General features: G+C 42.5%; 2 protein-coding genes and 1 pseudogene across 3 annotated transcripts; 2 read left to right on the top strand and 1 right to left on the bottom strand.

Moving 5' to 3' along the window:
* Nucleotides 1-1,067: 1,067 nt before the first annotated feature.
* On the top strand, nucleotides 1,068-13,151 carry LOC119361365 (annotated as a pseudogene).
* A 1,010-nt stretch (nucleotides 13,152-14,161) lies between these two features.
* On the top strand, nucleotides 14,162-15,114 carry LOC119366197. Its single transcript, XM_037631890.1, has one exon. It carries the CDS (start codon nucleotides 14,247-14,249, stop codon nucleotides 14,544-14,546), a length of 300 nt encoding a protein of 99 aa, XP_037487787.1. The 5' UTR covers nucleotides 14,162-14,246; the 3' UTR covers nucleotides 14,547-15,114.
* Nucleotides 15,115-15,274: 160 nt separating this feature from the next.
* LOC119366196 lies at nucleotides 15,275-19,559 on the bottom strand. Of its 2 annotated transcripts, XR_005175961.1 has the most exons (5): nucleotides 19,158-19,559; nucleotides 18,846-19,015; nucleotides 16,257-18,587; nucleotides 15,554-16,003; nucleotides 15,275-15,427 (listed from the first exon to the last, which is right to left on the bottom strand). XR_005175961.1 is itself a non-coding variant. In XM_037631889.1 (3 exons), the coding sequence occupies exons 2-3, from the start codon at nucleotides 18,858-18,860 to the stop codon at nucleotides 16,290-16,292; spliced, it is 2,313 nt and encodes a 770-aa protein (XP_037487786.1). In that variant the 5' UTR covers nucleotides 18,861-19,015; nucleotides 19,158-19,559; the 3' UTR covers nucleotides 16,056-16,289. The 2 variants fall into 2 exon arrangements, 1 of the variants encoding a protein (XP_037487786.1); XM_037631889.1 differs by lacking the exons at nucleotides 15,275-15,427; nucleotides 15,554-16,003 and having other exon boundaries at nucleotides 16,056-18,587.
* Between the last annotated feature and the right edge of the window lie 7,470 nt (nucleotides 19,560-27,029).

Genomic DNA, 27,029 nt, shown 5'->3' on the forward strand with positions numbered 1-27,029 from the left:
TGGATAAACAGATCTTTAACTAATCTTGGAGCAATTTTGCTTTAGTTAGGTGATTGTGATCTTGAACCAATTTCACGGTGGATTATGAGATTTTAGATGGATTTAGTTAGGTAATTGTGGTCTTCTGGAGATGGTCAAAGATGTTTGCTGTATTATGTGATTTTAGGTATAGTATGGGCATGCCTACTTTTATATTGGTAGATTAACATATCTTCAATTCATTTAGGAAGAATTTGGATTTACTTATGTGATTGTGATCTTGAAGCAAATTTGATGACAGATTATGAGTTTTTGGTGGATTTAGTTTGTAGATTGTGATCTTGAGGAGATGGTTAAAGTTCTTAGGTGGATTATGAGATTTAAGTCTAGTAATCTTGAAACAATATGGATTCAGTTAAACGATGGATTATGATTTTTTGGTGGATCTACTTAAGTGATTGTGATTTTGAGGAGATAGTCAAAGGTGTTTGGTGGATTATGAGATTTTGGGTCTAGTATGAGCACAACTACTATTATATTGATGGATAAACATATTTTCAATTAATCTTGAAATAATTTGGATTTAGTTAGGTGATTCCGCTCTTGAAGCAAATTTGATGATGGATTATGAGTTTTTGATCGATTTAATTAGTTGATTGTCATCTTGAGGAGATAGTCAAAGTTTGGTGGATTATAAGATTTGATTATTTTATTGGTGGATACACAGATTTTTAATTAATTTTTGAGCAATTTGGATTTAGTTAGGTGATTATGATCTTGAACCCAATTCCACGATAGATTATGAGATTTTAGCTGGATTCAGTTAGGTAATTGTTGTCTTGTGGAGATAGTCAAAGATGTTTGGTGGATTATAAGATTTTTGGTCTAGTATGAGCATGCCTACTATTATGTTGGTGGACAAACATATCATTAATTGATGTTGAAAGAACTTTGATTTAGTTAGGTGATTATCATCTTAAAACAAATTTGATGATTGTTTATGAGTTTTTAGTGGATTTAGTTACGTCCCTGTGATTTTGAGGAGATAGTCAAAGATTTATGAGATTTTAGGTCTACACCTAGTTTCAATGGATATGCTGCCATACGTGACACCTAAAGAAGCAGTTGCTATTTATCCAACTCTTTCCCGTGCACATCTTTGGCACAAGGTTCATGAAAGTGTTGCTATGGATCTTTGCCAAGTTATGGGTCAGGAGTTGGATGCGCTGGAGATTGAGACAGTACAGAAGGAGACAATACATCCAAGGAAGAGTTGCAACATGAACAGTTCATGTGCAGATGTCCTTTTTGCTGCACATAGGTGGCAGATGTCCAAACCAAGCTTAGTTTCTGCGTCAAAGGATGTCTTCGATCAGAAATCCAGTAACAAGCACTGGATTGATGTGCAACCAAGATGGGGAGATTACAATTCACACGACATAGAACTTTACGCAAGAGCAAAATTTATGGACTACGTGACAGATAATTTGTCCATCTACCGTTCTCTGACTGGTATGATTTTGAGTGTCCATTGACTGTCAATTTCTTGCCATGTCGGAGTCTTCTGTGCTTAATGTTGATTAATATTTCTTGCAGGGGTGATGATTGGACTTGATCTAGCTTATAATTTGCACTCTGCTTTTGGTAATTGGTTCCCCGGGTCAAAGCCCCTCCTTCAGCAAGCAATGAATAAGATCATGAAGGTAATAACCATGCTAACTGTAACAAATCTAGATATCTCTGTTGTAGTAAAAAAAATATCTTATTTAATACAGTAAATGACATGCTTGTTTATTTTCTCTTTTGACAGTCGAATCCTGCTCTGTATGTGCTGAGGGAGAGAGAGAATAGGAAACGGTCTTCAGTTCTATTCATCTGAACCCACCGCCCACCGAGCCATATGTCTTCACAGAACTACGGTACGGAGAGATATTCAGCAATCAAATCATATGGTTTGTTGATGACACAAATGTCTATCGAGTTACGATTCACAAAACTGTGGGTAACCTGACGGCCAAACCAATCAATGGTCCTATCTTTATTTACCGAAAAAGGCTTTCGCCCTGCTTTATAGATAAAGCAAACCAACACAGCCAAACGGTACAACATAAGTTCACCCGCACACACACACACACACACGCAGTCGCACAACATAGAGTACAAATAGGTTCTGCTGAGGGCACAGCTCAACAAGCCCTGAAAAAGAAAAAACGAAGGCGGGTCAACCGCAGCAGCATCCAAGGATCTAATCCGGCTCGGGTGGTACCTATCTTTATTTTTAATCCAAGAACTGGTCAACCAACTATTTCTGAAGGTTTGTTCCCTTTGTTTTGCTTTTAGCTCTAGTTTTCTTGCAATTATGGCATACTGCGCAGTATCACAACTTGGAAGACTTGAATGAAAATGCATTATAATCTGCTGGTCATCCACACAAGTGTATGGGCAGGACAAAAGTGTCTAGGGCAGGACAAAGCTAATTATTGTGACAAGGAAGGGTCTGTTGGATCCCTTGGAAGTCAAAGCAAATTATTGTGACAAGGGTATGAGCAAGCAGAATTTGCATCGAAGACAGATTTGCATGTCAGGGCCATCTCTGCTATGAACCTGTATCTCCGTGTCAACCACATTTATGTTAACTCGGATGATATAAAGGTCAGAGGAGCAATTTATGTTCTTTGATTTACCCATAAAATTGCCAAATAACAATGGTCAAATGGCTACTGACTGTGTGTATATTCTGTGTACAGGAGACTGGCTATACTTACATCATGCCAAAGAATATATTGAAGAATTTGATATGCATAGCAGATCTACGGACACAGGTTGTAGGTTTCCTGTAGCTGTCGGTTATGGTGTCGCACAACAAGGGAACATGGGATGTGGGATTGAGACAGCACCCATAGCAACCTGCAGCAAGGCAAATGATGCCCATCGAGATTGGCAGGGAACGAAGGTGGACACAAAGGGGTATGTTGACTTCATAGAAGTCTCAGTAGTGCGTTCATCAGTAAGAGCAGCATGAGCAAGAAGATCTCATGGAAGTAGTAAAGAGGACCAAGACAAAGGTGGATTATGAGATTTTAAGTATAGAGCTTGGCTATATTATATTGGTTGATAAACATATCTTCCGTAATCTTGGAATAATCTGGATTTAGTTATGTGATCTTGAACCAATTAATCTTGGAAGAATTTGGATCTAGTTATGTGATTGTGATCTTGAAGCAAATTTGACGGTGAATTATGAGTTTTTGGTGGATTTAGTTTGTAAGATTGTGATCTTGAGGAGATAGTTAAAGATCTTCGGTGGATTATGAGACTTTAAGTCTAGCATGAGCATGGCTCTATTGTATGGTGGACAAACATATCTTTCGTCAATCTTGGAACACACGAATAGGCGTAGAGAATTAAGTATGAACCATGGCCACAAAACCTTATAAATAAGGCCTCACTACAAGAAGAAATAAAGTATATCTAGGTGTGTCGAGAGAAGTCACTAGTGATGATCTCCTTTCGAGTCAAAGGGAGATGGACCCTGACATCAGAGTGAACAAGGTCGGAAGGACGCTGAGACACTGCCTCGCTATGAGTATAAGGTATTTGGACATGTTTACATAGCCGACAACCTTGACGGTTTAGAGACATCGTCGGAGATGGATCCAAGAAGACCACGTCAAACTAAGGATGAGAGACCAAGTGACCCAAGGCGATGATGCCACTGATGAAAATAATTGGTAGACAAGGCAATAGAGGCAGAGGCTGGCGGCGGTGGCAGCAGAGGGACTTGATCCAGCATCCCACGTGCATGTGCACTCTCTGTACCTTGCCGATTCGGATTGGTGTTCTTCTCCTGTTTGCAGGTTGTGTGGGTCACGCACTTGATTAAGCACCCTAGGTTCTCCTACTATGTGCCCTTGGCCCCGGCTTTAGGTAGCGCCTTGTCCTCGGCTCATCCCCTGCATAATCCAGGTACGCGTCGACTGTCCGAGCTCCTGCTCACCATTGGTGGTGCTCGAGCGTGCGGTTATGGTGTCGCACAACAAGGGAACATGGGATGTGGGATTGAGACAGCACCCATAGCAACCTGCAGCAAGGCAAAGGATGCCCATCCAGACTGGCAGGGAACGAAGGTGGGCACAAAGGGGTATGTTCATCAGTAAGAGCAACACGAGCAAGAAGATCTCATGGAAGTAGTAAAGAGGACCAAGACAAAGGTGGATTATGAGATTTTAAGTATAATATGAGCTTGGCTATATCATATTTGTTGATAAACATATCTTTCGTTAATCTTGGAACAATCTGGATTTAGTTAGGTGATTGTCATCTTGAAGCAAATTTGGCGATGGATTATAAGTTCTTGGTGGATCTACTTAGGTGATTGTGATCTTGAGGGGATAGTCAAAGATGTTTGGTGGATTATGAGATTTTAGGTCTAGTATGAGCATGACTACTATTACATTGGTGGATACACATATTTTCAATTAATCTTGAAATAATTTAGATTTAGTTATGTGATTTTAATCTTGAAGCAAATTTGACGATGGATTATGAGTTTTTGATGGATTTAATTAGGTGATTGTGATCTTGAGGAGATATTAAAAAAATCGGTGGATTATGAGATTTTTGGTCTAGTACGTGAGAATGGTGATTATTATATTGGTGGATAAACATATCTTCAATTAACCTTGGAACACTTTCGGTTTAGTTAGGTGATTGTGATTTTTAAATCAAATTTCATGATGGATTATGATATCTTAGCTGGACTTAGTTAGGTGATTGTCATACTGAGAAGATAGCCAAAGATGTTCCATGGATTATGAGATTTTAGATATAGTATAAGCATGTCTACTATTATATGAATAAATAAACATGTCTTCAGTTAATCTTGGAAGAATTTGGATTTCTTTAGGTGATTTTCATCTTGAAGCAAATTTGATGATGGATTATGAGATTTTGATGGATTTAGTTAGGTGATTGTGATCTTGAATAAATAGACAAAGATTTGATGGATTATGAGGTTTTAGGACTACTAATAAGCATGCCTACTACTATATTTGTTGATAAACAAATCTTTAATTAATCTTGAATTTTTTGGATTTAGTTAGGTGATTGTGATCTTGAAGCAAATTTGATGACAGATTATGAGTTTTTGATGGATCTAAGTACGTGGTTGTGATTTTGAGGAAATTGTCAAAATGTTTGGTGTTAAGGGATTTTAGGTCTAGTACATGAGAATGGTGATTATGTTGGTGGATAAACAGATTTTCAATTAATTTTGGAACACTTTGGATTTAGTTAAGAGATAGTTAAAGATGTTTGGTGGATTATGAGTTTTTGGTGGATTTAGTTTGGAGATTGTGATCTTTAGGAGATAGTTAAAGATGTTCGGTGGATTGTGAGATTTTAAGTGTATTATCGACATGGCTATATTATGTGGATAAACATATCTTTCGTTAATTTTAGAACAATTTGGATTTAGTTAGGTGATTGTCACCTTGATGCAAATTTGTAGTTTGGTGATTATGATCTTTAGGAGATAGTTAAAGATGTTCGGTGGATTGTGAGATTTTAAGTGTATTATCGACATGGCTATATTATGTGGATAAACATATCTTTCGTTAATTTTAGAACAATCTGGATTTAGTTAGGTGATTGTCACCTTGATGCAAATTTGATGATGAATTATGAGTTTTTGGTGGATCTACTTAGGTGATTGTGATAATGTGTAGATAGTCAAAGATGTTTGGTGAATTATGAAATTTTGGGCTAGTATGACCATGACTACTATTATATTGGTGTATAAACATATTTTTAATTAATCTTGAAATAAATTCAATTTAGGTAGGTGATTGTGATCTTAAAGCAAATTTGCCGGTGGATTTAGTTAGGCGATTATGATCTTGAGGAGATAGTCAAATATGTTTGTTGGATTATGAGATTTTTGGTCTAGTATGAGTGTGCCTACTATTATGTTGGTAGATAAACATATCATTAATTAATGTTGAAAGAACTTTGATTTAGTTGGGTGGTTATCATCTTGAAACAAATTTGACGATGGTTTATGAGTTTTTAGTGGATTTAGTTACGTCCCTGTTAGTTTGAGGAGATAGTCGAAGATGTTCTGGATTATGAGATTTTAGGGTTGGTATGAGTATGAATACTTTTATGTAGGTGGATAACCATATCTTCAATTAATCTTGGAACAACTTGGATTTAGTTAGGTGATTATCATCTTGAAGCAAATTTGACGGTGCTTTATGAGTTTTTAGTGGATTTAGTTAGGTCATTGTGGTTTTGAGAAGATAGTCAAAGATGTTAGGTGGATTATGTGTTTTTGGTGGATTTAGTTTGGAGATTGTGATCTTGAGGATATAGTTGAAGATGTTTAGTGGGTATGAGATTTTAAGTCTAATATGAGCATGGCTATATTATATTGGTTGATTAACATATCTTCCGTTAATCTTGGAACAATCTGGATTTAGTTAGGTGATTGTCATCTTGTACAAATTTGACGATGGATTATTAGTTTTTCGTGGATCTACTTAGGTGATTATGATCTTTAGGAGATAATCAAAGATGTTGCGTGGATTATGAGATTTTAGGTCTAGTATGGCGTATAACATATTTTCTATTAATCTTGGAATAATTAGGATTTAGTCATGTGATTTTTTTCTTGAAACAAATTTGATGATGGATTATGAGTTTTGATGGATTTAATTAGGTTGTGATCTTGAGGAGATATTCAAAAATGTTTGGTGAATTATGAAATGTTAGGTCTAGTACGTGAGAATGGTGATTATTATATTGGTGTATATACAAATCTTCAATTAATCTTGGAATACTATGGAATTACAAAATTTTAGGTTGATTTAGGTAGGTGAATATATTATTGAGAAGATATTAGGTGGATTGTGAGTTTTTAGTGTTATTATTGGATAAACAAATATTTAGTTAATCATGGAACAATTTAGATTTTGTTTGGTGATTGTGATCTTCAACTATTTTCACGATTGATTATAAGATTCTAGGTGGATTTAGTTAGGTGATTGTGTTATTGGGCAGATAGTCAAAGATGTTTGGTGGATTATGAGATTATAGGCTAGCAAGTGAGCATGACTATTATTCTATTGGTGGATAAACATATCTTTAACTAATCTTGGTGCAATTTTGATTTAGTTAGGTGATTGTGATCTTGAACCAATTTCACAGTGGATTACTAGATTTTAGATGAATTTAATTAGGTAATTGTGGTCTTCTTGAGATGGTCAAAGATGTTTGGTGTATTATGTGATTTTAGGTATAGTATAGGCATGCCTACTTTTATATTGGTAGATTAACATATCTTCAATTAATTTTGGAAGAATTTGGATTTACTTGTGTGATTGTGATTTTTAAGCAAATTTGACGACGGATTATGAGTTTTTGGTGGATTTAGTTTGTAGATTGTGATCTTGAGGAGATGGTTAAAGTTCTTCGGTGGATTATGAGCTTTTAAGTCTAGTATGAGCATGGCTATATTATATTGGTGATAAACATATCTTTAGTTAATCTTGAGACAATCTGGATTCAGGTAGACGATGGATTTATGACTTTTTGGTGGATCTACTTAAGTGATTGTGATTTTGAGGAGATACTCAAAGATGTTTGGTGGATTATGAGATTTTGGGTCTAGTATGAGTACGACTACTATTATATTGATGGATAAACATATTTTCAATTAAGCTTGAAATAATTTGGATTTATTTAGGTGATTTCGACATTGAAGCAAATTTGATGATGGATTATGAGTTTTTGATCGATTTAATTAGTTGATTGTCATCTTGAGGAGATAGTCAAAAATGTTTGGTGGATTATAAGATTTGATTATTTTATTGATGGATAAGCATATTTTTAATTAATTTTTGAGCAATTTGGATTTGGTTAGGCGATTATGATCTTGAACCCAATTTCATGATAGATTATGAGATTTTAGCTGGATTCAGTTAGGTAATTGTGGTCTTGAGGAGATAGTCAAAGATGTTTGGTGGATTATGAGATTTTAGGTCTACACCTAGTTTCAATGGATATGCTGGTGACCTTCGGCATCGACGTCGCCTTCGGCTTATGTTGGCGTCCCAACATCAAGATTCTAAGCACTTCAAATCACTCGCAAATCACCGTCGGTCTGGAAGGGCATACTTCGGAACCACTGAATCTCACTGCCAAGGTGAATTCAGAAGTACGTTGTTTTGGCCTAAACCTCCTGAACCGAATCCGTAGCGATCATAGAGTGAAGAGCCTACTTTCAAGTTCTGTGCGGTTGGTTTTGAATGCGCCGAGGGCTTGGAGTATCACAACAGATTCTTGTACATTCTCACTACAGATACGATTAACATGAGAGATAAAACAATTCTGAATCTGAAGAGCAATGAAAGTCGAATCAGCAACAAGCTGCGGCCTGTAGCTCGTTCAGCACCATCAGACAATCTGAGGCCAGAATCATCGCCTGTAGCCTTCTGGTAGAGCAAAATGCAGTTAGAGGGCATCAAGCAAAACAAGGCCCAGAGTATATACTGTAGCATCCTAGTGAGGCATGACGCTGCTGGAAGGTCCCGTATTGAGAACACGATACAACGTTATGTGAAGTCCAAGTCTGATTGGTGGACAAATGTCGTGAGCGTATCCGGCGTGATGCTACAGTTGACAAGACTTTCTGCTGTCAAAATTTTGGAAGGTTAACTCATTTGTGGCTGAAGGCAGAACAAGAGAGGCAACACAACTACTTGAAAGTTGGGCCATGTGTGACACCTGAAGAAGCAGTTGCTATTTATCCAACTATTTCCCGTGCACATCTTTGGCACAAGGTTCATGAAAGTGTTGCTATGGATCTTTGCCAAGTTATGGATCAGGAGTTGGATGCGCTGGAGATTGAGACAGTACAGAAGGAGACAATACATCCAAGGAAGAGTTGCAAGATGAACAGTTCATGTGCAGATGTCCTTTTTGCTGCACATAGGTGGCAAATGTCCAAACCAAGCTTAGTTTCCGAGTCAAAGGATGTCTTCGATCAGAAAGCCAGTAACAAGCACTGGATTGATGTGCAACCAAGATGGGGAGATTACAATTCACACGACATAGAACGTTACGCAAGAGCAAAATTTATGGACTACACGACAGGTAATTTGTCCATCTACTGTTCTCTGACTGGTATGATTTTGAGTGTCCATTGACTGTCAATTTCTTGCCTTGTCTGAGTCTTCTGTGCTTAATGTTGATTAGTATTTCTTGCAGGGGTGATGATTGGACTTGATCTAGCTTATAATTTGCCTCTGCTTTTGGCAATTGGTTCCCCGGGTCAAAGCCCCTCCTTCAGCAAGCAATGAACAAGATCATGAAGGTAATAACCATGCTAACTGTAACAAATCTAGATATCTCTGTTGTAGTAAAAAATGTCTTATTTAATACAGTAAATGACATGCTTGTTTATTTTCTCTTTTGACAGTCAAATCCTGCTCTGTATGTGCTGAGGGAGAGAATAGGAAAGGGTCTTCAGTTGTATTCATCTGAACCCACCGCCCACCGAGCCATATCTGTCTTCACAGAACTACGGTTCGGAGAGATATTCAGCAATCAAATCATATGGTTTGTGGATGACACAAATGTCTATCGGGTTACCATTCACAAAACCGAGGGTAACTTGACGGCCAAACCAATCAATGCTGCTATCTTTATTTTCAATCCAAGAACTGGTCAACCAACTATTTCTGAAGGTTTGTTCCCTTTGTTTTGCTTTTAGCTCTAATTTTCTTGCAATTATGGCATACTGCTTAGTATCACAACTTGGAAGACTTGAATGAAAATGCATTATAATCTGCAGGTCATCCACACAAGTGTATGGGCAGGACAAAAGCGTCTAGGGCAGGACAAAGCTAATTATTGTGACAAGGAAGGGTATGTTGGATCCCTTGGAAGTCAAAGCAAATTATTGTGACAAGGAAGGGTATGAGCAAGCAGCATTTGCATCGAAGACAGATTTGCATGTCAGGGCCATCTCTGCTATGAACCTGTATCTCCGTGTCAACCACATTTATGTGAACTCGGATGATATAAAGGTTAGAGGAGCAATTTATGTTCTTTGATTTACCCATAAAATCGCCAAATAACAATGGTAAAATGGCTACTGACTGTGTGTATATTCTGTGTACAGGAGACTGGCTATACTTACATCATGCCAAAGAATATATCGAAGAATTTGATATGCATAGCAGATCTACGGACACAGGTTGCAGGTTTCCCGTATGGGCTGAGTCCATGGGATAATCCTCAAGTCAAGGAGATGAGATGCATATCCATTCCGCCACAGCATGGAAGTCACCAAATGGTGAATTTGCCAGCGAATCTCCCAGAGCATGAGTTCCTTGCTGACTTGCAGCCATTGGGACCCAGCCGAATGAAGCTCCTCAGCTATCACCTCAGGTTTGTCTCCTACCATTTGTATCTTCAAATGTAACCTTGTTATTCTTATCCAAAATCAAAATTAAGTACTCCCTCCAATCCATATTAATTGTCGCTGATTCAGTTCAAATGTCCAAGGAGTAGCTGAATTTGAGCGCACAATTCTGTAATTCCTGATCAAGCAGATTTATACCTTTCCATGAGTAGCTAATTGTCTCTCCTTGGACATTTCAGTTCTGATGAATGCGAATATTAAAATGCATGTCATACAAAATTTAATCTTTCCAACTCACACTGCACTGTACATACAAATTTGTTATTGTTGGTTCTTTTTTTTCTTGCACATTTTACCAATGATTGTTTCTTTACCTGGGATAGTTTCAGTGCCGAATTGTTGGTTCTGTTTTTTTGGCACATTCTGGTAGTATAGTCCATTTTTGTCTGTGAGCCAGTGTGTCTCTACTGAACTGTATTCTGTAGTTTCTTGCACATTCTGTTGTTTCTTTCTTGCACACAGTCTCATATACTGAACTGTTAGTTCTGTTGTTCCTTGCAGGATTTGGCATGACATGCTAAAATTTTGGAGAAGAACAAGGCGTGGCATGGTGAAAAGTCCATCATTTTGACCTGCCGGTGAACAACTTGGGTCAGTGGTTATGTTTGCGAGAAGAAAAAAACCTATCGTGGTCAGTGGTTATCACTTGTCAAACTGAATCGTTATCGTCAAGTGGATGTTTTGCTTGGTGTTATCATCCTTGCCTCGTTGATTCTTTATGATTTGAGCTTCTTTATTGAAGTTTAATGTGTTATGTTCATCTGGTTGCTCCTCTTCTTAAGATTGGAGCACTTGCAGATTTCTGTTGCTAGATTAAGTTTACTATGTCGGTCATTGTTTGGTTATATATCTCCGTCAGTCAGTTTTGTGACTGAGAGCAAATCAGTTGTTCTGGACCTTGTCAAACCTCAGCTATTGCTTGAGCCAGTTCTGGGATGGTGACGCCTTGAAGAGTCTGGTTAAAGCAAGCCAGGGCATCACTCATTGCCACGTAATAACCGACACCTGACAGCAATAGCAGTGGATGTTTCTTCTTCCTTGTGACTAGAGTTGTTTTGACAGTAACTTGGATTATGAGGTAATGAAGATTGTTTCACATTACTATATATCTTGCGGATACTTTAATCGCCTCAAAGCATTGGTTTGTCGATATATTACTTTTAGGCATGCAAATATACCAGATTAAGTAAGGGAAAGGAAGGCAACTTACCTGAAACTTATGTTGAAAAATCTGTTTTGGTCCCAAGTAAAATGTTGTAAAAAAAATGCATTAGCAGTTGCGGGCATGTCAAACAAGTGATTTGATTTGATTTGCAGCAAAAGACTGAAAGGAATTGTTCCTTGAGAACTTGGAATAGTGATGGTAACTGAGAATTATATCACGCTAAAAAACTAAGAATTATATCAGTAATTGTAACTGTCCTGGGATGATAAGCAGTTGCACTGTCGCCTGAGCTATTGTTTCTGTTTCCGTGGAGCATTTTAATATTCACATTCAGAATTCAGATATATAATTATGCTGCAGAGACTGTATTCTCAGTTTCTGAATGCAAGCAGTGTAGCTAGCCCACTGAAATCTAGAGGCAGCCAATCTGCTACCTTTATAATTTGTGTCTATTAATACTGGGTAACTGCTATATCAATGTAGCTTATTTTTGTGTGTGCTGTACTTGTGCACTGTGACTTAAATAAGAATTTGGGGAAATATTTTTACGCTCCCAGTAAACTTGTGTATTTTCTGCTAATAATCTTGAGAAAGTTCATACGTTTTCTGGTTAATCATGGCAGCGTCGTCCATGATGTTTGCTTGCAACTGTGTCATACTACATCCATATTAGCGATAAGTAATTCCGAACGGAGGAAGTAGTTAATTTTTCGCCCACATCTAGTAGAAGATCCATACTTCATGCCGGTCATCAGAGTATTTTTTTGGAGTCTGCTATTTTTCCATGTTCCTGCTCCATGCTGGCAAGAGTTGGATCGCATTGCCCCTTGTTTTCTGAAATTTTCCCAATGACATGAGTTTCTTGTTGGTAATTCAATAAAACAATCCGTTTTTATGTGACCTGATTTCATCGAGGGAATGAAGTATTTGTTAACAAATAGTAACAAGTACAGTGAGCTTTTTGTGCGTTCTCCAGGCACAGGCATCATTGGGCCAGCAGTCTGAAGGTAGAGGAAGGTGCATGGCAGCACATGATCCATCCTGTACCAGCAATGGAGAGGAAATCTATAGAAATGGAAGAGAGGAGATTTAGTGTACTACCATCCATCCATGGGATCCATCCAATACTACCATCGTGTTGTGTAATGAGTCGATGTTTCAGTATCATCTTCACAAAAAAGATGCTTCGGTATTATATTATGTTGGAATAGATGAATGTACGTTTAGTAGTGGGTATCCCACTAAACCCACATATCCCACTTAATAATATGTTGGTTTTGACAGGCATCCCATGCCAGAGACCTGACATCGCCGGAGAGGCGGCGAGCGGAGAAGGCTGAGGAGGGGCTGAGGACGGTCATGTACCTCAGCTGCTGGGGCCCAAATTAGGAGTACTATTAGCTGGGGGTGTTGAGTTCGTTGCAGCTTATGCTTATGTTATGTGACAATCCCCACATGATCGGTTGTAAAGATACCATGATGATGACAATGATGAAAATTTCGGCTATGAGTTTACATCACCCTCCTTGTTCATGTGCTTATGTGACTAGTTTCCGGACAAAAGGCCAAAGGCCACGATCTTTATCAAGAGAGGAAGAAAGTTCAGAATTACACAGAGTAACTCAGCAAAGCAAGCAGAGAGGCATACAGAGAAAACAGAGCAGGTTCAGCTACCTGTAGGGAACAGCCCAACCAGATTATTCTTTCCTGATTATTTTCATGGAGTCGACCGGCTGTGCATGCGATGAGATCGTTGGTGGCGAACCTGTTATGAATTTCGTTGATCTGCACCCTGCTGAACGTACGGCACGATACCAAATTCAACCGAAAGCTTGATCAGAGTGATGCTGTTTACTAAGACAGCATTCATAAGTTAAGTAAACGTGTGTTTTTTTTCTGATGAGAGTGATGACAGTGGGACACAGCGCAGGCCCGTTTGCAGCCGTAGGTGCTCCTCGTGGAACGCTGACACGAAGAAGCAGACCGTCATGGCCGGCTGGTATCGTGGAAACCATAGCCTCCGGCCTCTGGTTTCCCCTGCCCGTCCGCGTCTGCCCGATAGCATGCTGCCAAAAGGTGTAGTTAACCGACGTGTGCGACGGTGTGAGTACGACTACACTTCGTTGCGGAAAGGAGTTTGTTAGTTTAATAATCATCACTTGCCGATCCCAAAACAGGCAGAAGATTCGGGGAGGCTACGTGCCCGTTCTGGACTGAATGTTGGCAGATGTGCATGATGCAGAGAGTATCTTTATCTTGCTGGATAACACACTGACTTGAGCAGTGACAGGCTGACAGCAGCACACAAGTCGTGGCACGCCGCAATTCACAGCCTCGGCTGGCGTCCGACAGCAACCTGGGGCGCCAAGCTAGCTAGGCACCCGGTTTCCGCCCACAAACCACGCGCGCGCTCGTACGTAGTACGACGCAGCTTGCTAGCGACGGCCGGCACGTACGGTTGCCGATGCCAGCATCGGCATCTCCTATAAAAACCACCATGAGGAGCACCGCCATTTCGCAGGCAGCTGAAAACCGCCACTTACAAACGGCACCGAACGAAGCACGCACTCGTGCACGGTGATATCTACGTAGGAGTACGACCGAACAATTAGTCAGATGGCGAGCGGCAGCGGCAAGGCGACGGCGTCGTCGTGGGCGGCGGCGATGAGCGTGGGCGCGGGCACGGTGGAGGCGCTCAAGGAGCGGCACTCCGGGCTGTGCCGCTGGAACCACCACGCGCTCCCGTGCGTCTTCCAGCAGCGCGCCGGCACCTCGGCCGCCGGGAACGGCACCTGCGGCAAGGGCAAGGCGGCGCCCACTGCCGGTGGGGCGGCGGCGAGGAGGAAGGCGAGGCAGGAGCAGGAAGAGGAGCTCCGGACGGTGATGTACCTCAGCAACTGGGGACCCAACAACTAACTGTAGCGGATTAGTCATTACTTACAGACTACAATCCTCTAGATCTTCTTAGATGGCTAGACTAAGGGCCTGTTCGGCCTTCCGCCAGCTCCGCGGATCTGCGGAGCGCGTATATCGCAGCTCCACCTTTTCAGCCTGCAGCTCCGCCGGCTCCGCGAGCTGACTCGGGAGTGGAGGGATTCCGAACGCTCCCTAAGACTGGTGCGCTAGCTGGCTGGATGATGTGAGCTCAGCATGCACATTCAATCTCGAGCTAGTGTAAGACACCTTATATACTTCCATGACCCGGAAGGTTTCAGAAACAGAGGTTGACATCGCAATGCTTAGCGGCAATCTGCAAACTGTCGCTCTGAATTTACAGCGTTGAGCATACAGATTATCCTACAGTTCATCGCTGTTACTTTTTTGTTGTTGTTGTTGTTGTTGTTGTAAATCACCGTCGTATGGCGAAGGGGGAATGGGGAATATGCTTTCCGCTGTCATCATTTTCGGGGGTTTTCAATCCTAGCTCAGCACCGTTTTGTGTGGCTGGATGATGTGAGCTCAATATGCGCATTCACTCTCGAGCTTGTGTAAGATGCGGTACATACTGTATCTCCATGACCCCAGAAGGATTTCAGAAACAGAGACTGGGGGTCACTTCCCGCGCCTCCTCCCGGCTTAGCTGCAGTTTGCATGCGGTTGCTCAGAATCCGCAGCAGGGAAGGGCCTTCATACAATCCATCATCGTTACTCGTTACTTCGTTAGGCAGGCAGTCATATGACGAAGGGAAGACATTCCATTCAGCTGTCAAAAACGGCATATTGCTGCATGAACTATTTGCCAACAGAGTAGCCTGGTTCCTGAAGTCCTTGCTCGGTTGCTCCCATATAAGCATTACCTGCAGCAGCAGCCTGAATATGTTCAGAAGTAGCAATCCATTTCCTTGATATGTTTCCAAGCGACGAGCCTCAGGCACACGAGCAGGGTGTTAAAAGAACTTGCTCAAGACAGGAATCGAGCTCACCTTTGGTGCATCAGTTTCACATATCAAACCATCATGAAGATATTCTGAGCAACTGCCTCTTTCGGTCCACCTGCACATGCCATGATAAGATGCATCTATTATGACTCAATCATACACAAATTTACAGTGGTAACTGTTTCCCCCAACCAATGAAGATATTCTGTGGTCAGTTCTGAATTTTTTCAGTGTGAAGTCAGACATGTAATATATGTAATGCTCCTGTAAATAGGCGCACAAGATGTTACAATCAGATCAAGTCAACCAATCGCCAAATACAGGAAACTTGAGTTCAAGCTTACAAACATAAGATACATTTGGCATGATTTACTGGGAACAATATCATGCACACAGTTTGCACTGGTAATCGTTTGGGCCAACCATTGAAGATCTTCTGCGGTCAGTTCTTAACATCTTCTGTGTGAAGTCGGACATATAACACATGTGATAGTCCTATAAAAACGCACACAATATAAGTACTATTACAATAAGATCAAGTCACCCAATGACCAATACAGAGAACTTGGATTCAAACTTACAAATATAAGTGTTCTTGGGGAAAAAAACTTGCAAATATAGGATGTCACAAACTAAACAATCATAGGGTTCGTCACACAACACAAAAGGTATGCTACTGGGCATTAAATGCCACTTTTATTAGGAAAATAACAGAAAACTGTCACATAAGAACAAACCGTACACATACCCGCACCATGAAGAATAAAAGGGTGGTGCAGTGTTACACGCTTCCAACTTGATGATCCTCCTGCCTCTCAAGGATGCCCGCATGAGTGAGTAAAGCCCACAGGTGCGTGATGAACTCCCCACCATTCCCGAGCTCCTCGATGTGCTCCTTAACATTATCTGATGGCGCAAGGTAGAGCAACATCTCTGCCCAGAAATCAGCCAGCACCTTCCAACGGTGTGTCACATCTTCAATCTCCTCGAGCTGCTTCCCCAGCTTGGTGCCGCCCTCGAAGATGGTCTCCTCTGATTCTGCTAAATTCCTCATCACTTCATACCTGTCCCTCGAATTTTTCAGGAGTTTGGTTGCTTCCACTGCAACTGCATCAAGCACAGACAGTGTATCATATCGGTGGCCAGGAAGAAGCTTTCGTGCAGAGACCACCAAGTACGCACAGTATTTTGATAGTTTCGTGGCAACGTCAAGATGGGGCCTGAGTTTTTCTTCATCATCTGAGCGAAGGTTTTTCATTGTTGTCATCTCACAGTAACATGTTGCTATGTGCCAAGTCATGATAAGGTGCGTCTGGTTCTCCTTTCCCAGGAAGCGGCTTATATTTGGGTAGATGTCCTGTCCACAAGCCCATAGGAGGTGCTCTGCTCCATTTGACACCAACGATGAATTCCCATTTGTTAGTTTGCCATCAGTACGTTCAAGGGAATGGACAATTGCCTCCTTTACTTCTGTAGGCAACTCGATGGGTTTACCAGGTTTCATGCAGATCACTGATGCATCATAACTAGTTCGGTGCATGTGTGCTCTATCAAAAAGAGTAAACCATCTGACTGCTGAGTATATAAATTCCCCGAATTTGTTGATTACTCTATGCTCTTTCTTGGAAGGGTTAGAATTGCAGCTGACTGATTCAAGCAAGGAGTACTGCCCAAGCTTGTGTTGCCAGTAGTGTTTGTCTGACGCACAATAAACACCAATCTTGGTAAGAAGCTCTTTTAATCTCATCAAGCAGTGGCACCCCCTTCTGTCCAATACTGATTGCTGTCTGATAAACTGACAAACATAGGATACTCTCGCCCAAATGGCTGTCCAATAATGTAACGACTGCAGCAATTCAAGCAAAGCAGCGCATGCAAGTAGTGATAAGGTGATCACAACCTCCGTTTTGGTGTTCACAAGAAGGGGCTCATCCTGATCACATCGAATGATCAACAGACGGGTGGCTACTGTGTATGCTGTAAGAGAAATGCAGATGACTGAAGCCAAGGACCAAAATGTTGCAGCCGTTGATGCATAATAAATGACAGCATACTTGGTGAAGAAGCAATCATACATGAAGGCCAACTCTATCTCAATAACCCTGAAAATCCTATTGCAGTCTGTAGCATTCTCTGATAGCAGCCCCTTGAAGACAAAATCATGTGCCCTTTCTTTGGATTCACAACAGGCAAGCCCAAAGTAGCGCCTTCTCAACAGATGAAAAAGGGAGAAGGAAAGGCATGCATATTTTAGCTCTAGGCCTATTGAACTATCATTGCACTGCCATATCTTCTCAATGTCAATGACTTCATCATCCTCTTCTGTTAATACTGTTGCAAATGATGAAGTACCAAGCTTGGATTTGCTGAGGGGCCAATCAACCAGGTAATGGCAACCTTCCATGGTGGCAGGAACAAATTCACCCCTGGTGTGCTCGTCATACATGTAATCAGCAACCATTTTATTCAGTTTCCATGAGTTGCTTGCCATCACACACACCGCTACTCTCTGTAAGGATTTTAGTACAGCAATGAAATGTAGAAAAATAACTGGCCAGGTAAGTAAACCTTTTAGATGACTATCATCAATCGACATGCTAACATGAAAGGCACCATCACTTGATGTTACTGATAACAAAAGCAACACCACATACACATACCAGAGTGAAGTATGGTATGTGTATATTAAAATGCTCTGTCTGGTGTCATCGAGACTAGAAGCCGCCATAGCGTCAGTAGAACCATAAAGGAGGAAGAGAGATATGGCCCATATGGAGTACATGCTGCTCTTCACTGCAGAAGATTGCATTGAACCGAATATGTATGTTATCAGTGAGGAGGATAAGGTACACATGCCAAAAACAACTTTCAGGATGAACAAGTTTTTGTGCTGGCGACGATATGCTCCAAAGGTAGCGAGAAACAGGAAGAGAGCAGCAGTCAGTAATACAAATACTTCTATCCGGGTCACTGTTCCCCTTGAGCTCTTCGACAAGTATCTTGCATAATGTAACAAGCTCGTCACTGTAGCATTCCCAAGATGATTCTCGGTCTTGAACAGCTTGCAGTAATCATTAACCTTCAATGAGTAGATCCGTTGTAATGTGCAATTCATAATAAAAGAAACAGATCTAAGAACAATCTAGCTCAATGTTTACATATGTTAATTGCAGGTCCTTTCAAAGTGACTGCCCTGAATTTTACTCTTTCTAAACCTAGAAATGATAAATCTTTTTTTATAGGAAAAAAAGCAATCGATGGATAAAGTATTGGAATGCCCCATTGCAGAATTTGATAAGAATTTGATAACAGGAAAACTGGAAAAGGAGCTCCATACCTTGTGATTACTCATTTCCTCAGCTGAGTCGAGCTCCCCGCACTGGATCTTTCTTCTTCCTCTAGAGCCTAGCCACTATTGGTATTCAACTGCAAGCACAAATGGCGATCCATGCCATTAATGGGTGCAGTAGGCGGTCAGATGCTTCCCTTGTTTAAGCTCAACTTGCCCTGCAGATACATATTTTACAGGCGACGACTCAGGGTTTAGATCAGTCTCTATCTTTATCATGACTCTAGAAGGGAAAGCCTTGACAAGTTTTTAATGATGAGATTGAAAGGACCGAGCAAGGACTCAGCTTAGAAAATTTACCCGGCTGCGGCGGCGAGGACGTCACATCTCACATGGACACGAGAAGGCTGGACTACGGGAGTCGCCGCCCCAAACATCCCAAGGAACGTGGCAGGCGCGCTCCCTGAGGCCGGCGGTGGAGCGGCCCTGTCTCGCGCCGCATCTAACTCCGGCAACACCCCCGCCCCCACTTCTCCGTCAGACGGGACAGAGGGGAGGTACGGCCCGGCGCGGTGGTGGGCATTTGAGGTAACGGATGCGGGGAGAGGGGCAAATAGATAATGCGACGGCGCACGGCTACTCCCTCCTCCGCCGGCGGCGCCGGCGAGGGCAGCGGCTACCTTCCTTCCAGTCCAGCTCACTACATCACCTTCGGCCTTTGTTTTTCCATTTTGGGCCCAACCTGGCCGAAAATACTCCACTGGGCCGCAAGTGGGCAGGATTTTCACTTGCGTCCTTGCACATCCAAAAGCAACCGCCAAGATTCAAACAATTGCACCTGCAAGAGCTATATAATACCACCGAAATTCAAACATTTGCATCTGCAAGATTTATACTATAATAATGATGACAACACTTGTATTTGCATTGGGTGGGGTCCACGGTTCTTATGGTTCGGGCCATTTTTGGGGGGGAGGACACTTCATAAAATCCTTTACCTTGGCTACAATTGTAGGGAACACTTCATAAAATTATTTGTTCGGAGTGGGTAATTCAACACCCCCTAATGGTTTCCCATGCTTAAGAACCATCCAAAGAAGCATAGTTGGATATTAGTACTGGTAAATCAAAAGTAACGTGCCGCCCATATCTTGCTTAATTCCTGGTTCTAATTGGTCTTTGGGCAGTTGTAAACAGTTGAGAAAAAGTTAATCACAAACAAAGTCTCATGTCATCAAAAACAAATCGCAGAAGAGGGCTATGGGCAGTAACCATTGTCAAGGAAATAGAAACATAGTATGAACATATTTGCAGACAGTTGAGAAAAAAAAATCCTTCAAATGGTTCACTCAGTTTCTGGGCTGGAGTTGATCTCTGCGACAATTGGTGCAACAGGTTATGTCGTGGAATTGTCACGGCAGATGTCCTTAGTGTGAGAACTTAGTCGCGAGGCCAACGCATCTATGTGGTAGCTTGAGAGGGGTTGTACGGAATCGAGAGACGCTAGGCGGATCATCACACAAGACGAGGGTTTAGACAGCTTCGGCCCTCGAGAAACATCATCCGGAATAGCCCTACATGCTGTTTGAGGCTAGGTCTCATTATGCTCATTGAGAGTCGCCGCATAAGCCGGCTCCCCCTTTGTGTCTAGCCCTAGATATTGTTGTTGTTACTTGTCCCTCTTTGGGGTGCCCTGCCCCTCCTTATATAAGTTAGAGGGGCGGGTTACATGTGGAGTCCAAATAGGATTAGGACTAGCCTATCTTCTACTACAAGCCGGATATAAGTCCGGGTCTTGATTCCTTGTAAGGAAGATATTCCTCACACCTTTCCTCTTAAGCCGGCCTACCATAACATAAGCCGGCCTTCTGGGCCTTGAGCCTCCCGAGCCCCTGGGTCTTGTCGCTCCTCTGATCCGCTTGCCAGGTCACCCATAAGTCGCCAGGATCGGGCGGGTCACTTAGTACGTCGTCCAGCCAGGACGGGTCATTAGTGAGTCGCCAAGCCCGGCAGGGTTATACTTCCGGCCGGGTTACCACTACTAGGAAAATGCCTACTAATGGCGCACCGGTTTTGCCTACTAATGGCGCACTACCGGTGCGCCATTACTATCACGCCACTAGTATTTTTTACTAATAGCGCACCACTAGTGCGTCATTAGTATAGCCCACGCGCACCACATAGAAGTGCGCCATTAGTAACATTTTTTTTAAAAAATCATTTTTTTCAATTTTTTTTATTTTTTTTCAATTTTTTTTCGTTTTTTTCTTAATCTCAGGTCACTATGGCTTAATCTCGGGTCAATATGCTTAAATTCAGGTCAAATCGCACTTCGTGGTCAAACTTCCCAAAAGGTCACCCATCCTCACACTACTCCAGCCCAAGCATGCTTAACTTCAAAGTTCTGTCCAACCCCAGGAACAGCTCACTTCACGAGCACTTGTTGATATATCTAGCATATCAATCCTATTATACCTTGTTGATGTCTAGGACTTTGTTCATGTTCATGACTATGATGAAATTTTGAAAAATATTTCAAACTTCCTGGTCATATTACGTATCATTTTTTGAAAAACAATTCAAAAAAAATTTCAAAATCATTTTTTTGAATTTTTTTGCCTCTAGATCTTGAAAGCCCCGTAACTTTTTTCTGTTAGGTTTTTGGGGATTTTGAAAATGTTTAACGGGGTTCCCCCAGTTAAATTCGGATGTAACTTTTTGAGTAGATGATTTTTCATATATAAAACTTTTTAATCCGAGTTCGTATGCAAAAGTTATGCCCATTTTACAAATTTGCAGAGAGATTTTGCAAATAAAGTCGAAATTTATATTTGTAAATTTTCCCAACAACTAGACCACATGTCACATGGGAAACTTATTTTCTTTTATTTTTTTGACATTTTTATCATTTTTTTATTTTTTTAAAACTGAAAAGGCGGTCCATAGGGGGGTGCATTCGGTGAAAGCTGGGCAACTAGTAATGGCGCACCGTGGGTGGTGCGCCATTAGTAAGTGCGCCATTACTAGTTAAAACTAGTAATGGCGCACTGTCCACTGGTGCGCCATTGCTAACATTTTTTTTCAAAACTACTAATGGCGCACGGTGGGTGTGGTGCGCCATTACTATGTCAACATTACTAGTTGACATAGTAATGGGGTGCGCCATTAGTACTTTTGAAAAAAAAAATTTTTTTTACTAATGGCGCACTGTGGGATGTGGTGCGCCATCAGTATTTGCACACTAATGGCGCACCAACACATGGTGCGCCATTAGTATTTAGTAATGGCGCACCACATGTATAGTGCGCCATTAGTGTCCATCCCATCTATAGCCCTTTTCCTAGTAGTGTACACCGCGGGGTATATCGCCGACATTAGCCCCCAAGTTTAGCTTGGATTTATCCATGGTAAACTTATGTTGCAAAATAAACACAAGAACAAATTTGACAGGTTGTGCTCCGGGTTAAGAGTTCTTGTAAACCGGCACCTGAACATCCTTAAGTCCTTGTCATTTCCTTCTTCTAGAAAATCCGGGTCAATAGACCAGCTTCACAATCCATTTGCTTGTAAAAGACATATTGTAAACAAATAATCCATTTGAGTCGGCTTCCAAAGCACCGGCTTAAAAAATATAGGTCTTGAAATACTCATCTGATTTTCAACCGGCTTAAAGATGTAGATCTGCCGAGTTATAATTTCCAAAATCTTCGGGTTATAAAAGACTGATGATGTCGAGTCATAATTGTTGTTAACACCGGGTCATGTAGTTGATCTTCCTGATTTACTCAAAGCTGAGAACTTGAAGATGTTCCTTCTTTATATGCATAATACCTGTAGCCCCCAAGTCTTAAGAGGAGAACATAGTGATAACTTAAGATTTGCTTCAATATAAGTATTGCAACCTTAAAGAAATCCGAGTTATTCATCTCAATCATATAAACTAAATATTCCACACATGTAGCCCCCCAGTGCTGGGTTGTCATGCTTGCAGCAACCTGGGACTTGTAATTGCTTTATGCTCATGAAAACATCAACCAGTGATGCCCGGTCCACATGGCGTCATAATAGTCAATGGAAACACGAAACGCTACCTCCGTACGGAGGAGCACACTGCGGCTCTCACGGCCGAAGTACACAGCGGCCCTATCAAGCCGCACACCTCATCGGCCATCAAACCGCCGGACATTGTTAAATGAGTCCAATCAGTTCCGCAAACTGACAGCTTGGTAATTCCAGAGCTAGACTAGCAGTTTCGCCTCCGTCGACCGCCACACACACCCGCGGAATTTGTACCGCACATGCGTCACTATGCACTCAAAATACCTTGGGCATCAATGGAGGCACAATACGGACAAGTCTATAGTACGGTTCGACCCTGTACGACCTTACACCTTTTTCTTCGATTACTTTCTCTCCTACCACAGGTGCATTCGAACCTATATATCCTACGGACTTACAAGGACTCTCTTCGAGCCCGGTTTCGTGCAGATAACCGAAGACCATTCCTTTTAAGGAACCCCTCTCTACAAGGCGAAAGCGGCGCAGACGTGCGCCAGGATATCCAACGGATTCTTCAGACCAAACCTAATTCAAAGGACCTGTATTAAGCTTTTCAACTTATTCTTAGATCCCTGACATGTAAAATGGCTTTGGTGCTTATGGTACCCTCTGTAAGATCACATTTTGACGAATCAATCAGATTAAAGTGAGGACAATTTTTCGGTATCAACTTTATTCACAAAACTGTACTCCGTCTCCCCAGTTGTCTCACTCACATACCTCGACACCCATTGCCAAGGGCTCTATACAGCCACATATGTGTCGCCAAACAAAAGCCTGAACAACTTTGTAGCATACTTCGGCGTCCCGAACTTGGCATTATATGCATCAGCTTCGAATCATGTCTTTGGTCAATAGTTGGGTTGCCCGGCTCCTGTGGTTGCTACCTTACGTTCCGTTTGTTCGGCTAGGGTAGTAAAGTAAGAACTACTGCGATTGCGTTTCTGGTTCGTCCGGTCAAACACCTCAGTAGAGAAAGCCGAAAACTGACTGTCATGATGCGGCGAGAGCAGGTCAGCCACTCGGCGACTTACTAAATCTTTAACGATTTTTTCCGTATAAAACGAAGGACTGTTTTTCCGGTCATATACGTTATGCATCCGCATTCGAATAGCCGCTTACGTACCAGGGGCTATTTTCTAGCCCCATCGTCAAACTCCTATGGCTAAGCGAGAGTGGTAAAGCCATATAGTCCAATTGCCTGGTTCGCCGCGCTGACACCTCCTTTACGGACCAAGACGTTGGGTCAAGTGTGCTCATGTGCCATTCCGAACACCCCCGTAGTATCTATGTGGGGGCTGAAGCTGACGACTGGAAAACTCTCAGGAATACAAAAACGCCGCACAGGAGGAAAGAACTTTCAGACAATGGCAGAAATATATCACAAAGCCTTAATACATATAATAAGCATGTCCGGGTCATTCGGATACATTCATTTGAACATAATGTCCTTTGAGCATTGACCCTCTATCAAGCGAGCGCCCTCTAGGACGTCTTCTAAATAGCTCTCCGGCGTGTGGTGGTCCTTGCCTCCGGGAGGACCCTCGACTGTGATAATGGCGGCCTTCATCTTCGCCCAGTGCATCTTGACATGGGCGAAATCCATCCGTGTAACTTCTATGCATACCGACCGCTTGATTGCATCAATTCGAGGCATGACATCGATGAGTCACCGCGCCAGGCCAAAATAGCTGCTCAGAACGGGTTCGGCGGGCCACAGTCGGACTATGACATCCTTCATGGCCGCTCCGGAAATCTTATGCAGCTTGGCCCACTGCGCCATTTGGTCATTCAGCAGCGTCGAGTGCTCCTGTGTCATGAACTGCGACCAGAACAACTTCTCCGTCGCATGTCCCTCCTGGGCTCGGTAGAATTGCGTAGCATCGGCGACACTCTTCGGAAGATCCTCAAAAGTGTCTGGAGAACTCCATAGTCGATTAAGCAAGGCATACCTTTGATCGCCAAACTTAGATTATAAAAGAAAGGGCTTACCAGCCGCTATCTGTCCAGCCTGCCGAATCTCCTCGCGAGCCGCTCGGGATTCGCACCTCGCCTCTTGGGCTTCCTGAAGGGCCTTGGCGAGTTCGGCCGCCTTAGCTTTATTATCCTCCTCGAGGAGCTCGCACTTGCGAGTGGCGTCCGTGAGCTCTTGCTCAAGTTTGGATACCCGCTCCTCAAATTGGCGCCGGGTGGCCTGTTCGGCCTTTAAATCCGGATCTGTTTTCTCAACAGCCGCACTGCTCACCCTTGCCTGCTCCTTCGCGCAGGCAAGGTCACTCTTGAGAGCCTCGACCTTAGCAGCGCCATATGAAATTATGCATATAGCAACGCGTAAGCTTCAACTTAGCATTTGCAAACTAATACAATTATGTACGGAGTACTTGAAACATACCCTGCACCTCATCGAGCCGCTTGTTAATACGGATATTGTCCTCGTCGACCAGCTGTAGTTTCCGCTTCAGTTCAGAAACTTTGGTGGCTTGAGCGGTCGCTAACAGTGAAGCCTGTTTTTTATCAAAAAGATAAGTATGTTATTTCCCGCGGATGACTATAGATCCTCTGTCCGCCTCCTTCATGGGCCAAACAGAGTCTCAGGGGTTGCTATCTATATACAGGCAGATTTTTCATATGGAAAGCGGCTAAAAACATTACATCACATACCTCGAAGCCTATTAGTAGGCTCGTGAAGGCTTCATTCAGACCGCTTTTAGCGGACTAAATCTTCTCAACCACCGTACCCATTAAGGTACGGTGCTCCTCCAAGACGGACGCACTTTGCAGAGCGTCCATCAGCATGTTCGGCGCATCCGCATTAGTAGAGGTCGCCGGCAGAATAGCTGTCTCCCCCTCCCTTGGAGGGGGCTGCTGATTCGACTCTGGAGCCGTTTGTCTCTCCAGAACAGTATCCGGCTGGGGTTCGGATGATCCAGAACCCCCGTCGCCGGTCTCCATGAGGGTTGCGGCCCTCATATTCTCAGCAGCCAAGGTGTTATCCTTTGGCACCGTCTTGGTCCCCACCCGCACTTTTTCAGGGCCCGGAGAGATCCTTTGGGACGACACCTCGGTGTCGTCCGCCCTAGGAGGCGGGGAAGCTGGTGGAGGTGCCTCGCTCTCCATCATCTCCGGCGGAAGATCCCCTGATGCCGATGATTCTTGAGGGATATCACGGGCCGGACTGAAACACGTAATTTGATATTATTCTTACAATTTATAAAAAGATTGCATATATATAAGGCATCCTAAGGTACTTACGATTCGGCAAGGGGCTTGGCTCAGGGGCGGTGCTTGGGGACAGCTTCGGTGCCCGAATCCGAATCATCTGAGAGGGATATCTTTCCCCTCTTGGACGCCCCCTCCTTCGGATTTATGGAGGCCGTCCTCTTTTTCCCTTTGAGAGGAGGGTTCTCTTCTTCCACCTCCTCCTCCTTGTCCTCATCTTCGTCTCCCTCGTGAGAGGAAGGAGCCTCGGTTCCTCCGGACATAGCGACCGAAGTATCTTCATGATGGAGGCCACTTTCGGACTCCTTGCTTTTCTTCTTCTTGTCCTTCTTCGTCGGCGCCTGGTAGGGCGCCGGGACCAACATCCTCATCAACAGAGGCTTAGCTGGGTTTTCGGGAGCAGGGCCGGACACTTAATCCGTTGCGCCTTCTTTATCCAGCCCTATTCAGGAGATGGAATTTTCAGTACCACTCCCTAAGACCGATGAGCTAAGTAGTGTTCGGAAATATGATACTTACTGGGAATGCCGGATTGTTGCAGTCGAGGCCGGTGTCGTCAGATGTCCTTGGCCACGTCTTCTGCTTCTTGAAGAGCAGCTTCCATATCCCTTTGTGCGTCATGCCAAAGAACCGCTGCAGGGTCCGTGGCCTTTCCCGATTAAACTCCCACATTTTGAGAGGCCGTCATTGGCAGGGAAGAGCTCGGCAGATAAGCATCACCTGGATCACATATAAAACTTTTTAATCCGAGTAGATGATTTTTCATATATAAAACTTTTTAATCCGAGTTCGTATGCAAAAGTTATGCCCATTTTACAAATTTCTAGAGAGATTTTGCAAATAAAGTCGAAATTTATATTTGTAAATTTTCCCAACAACTAGACCACATATCATATGGGAAACTTATTTTCTTTTATTTTTTTGACATTTTTATCATTTTTTTATTTTTTTAAA

The sequence above is a fragment of the Triticum dicoccoides genome, chromosome 2B, assembly GCF_002162155.2.
Source record: "Triticum dicoccoides isolate Atlit2015 ecotype Zavitan chromosome 2B, WEW_v2.0, whole genome shotgun sequence".
NCBI classification, from domain to species: Eukaryota; Viridiplantae; Streptophyta; class Magnoliopsida; order Poales; family Poaceae; genus Triticum; species Triticum dicoccoides.

What these genes read in the sequence shown, in the direction of transcription:
- LOC119366197 (XM_037631890.1), top strand. Translation starts at nt 14,247, where the DNA reads ATGGCGAGCGGCAGCGGCAAGGCGACGGCGTCGTCGTGGGCGGCGGCG.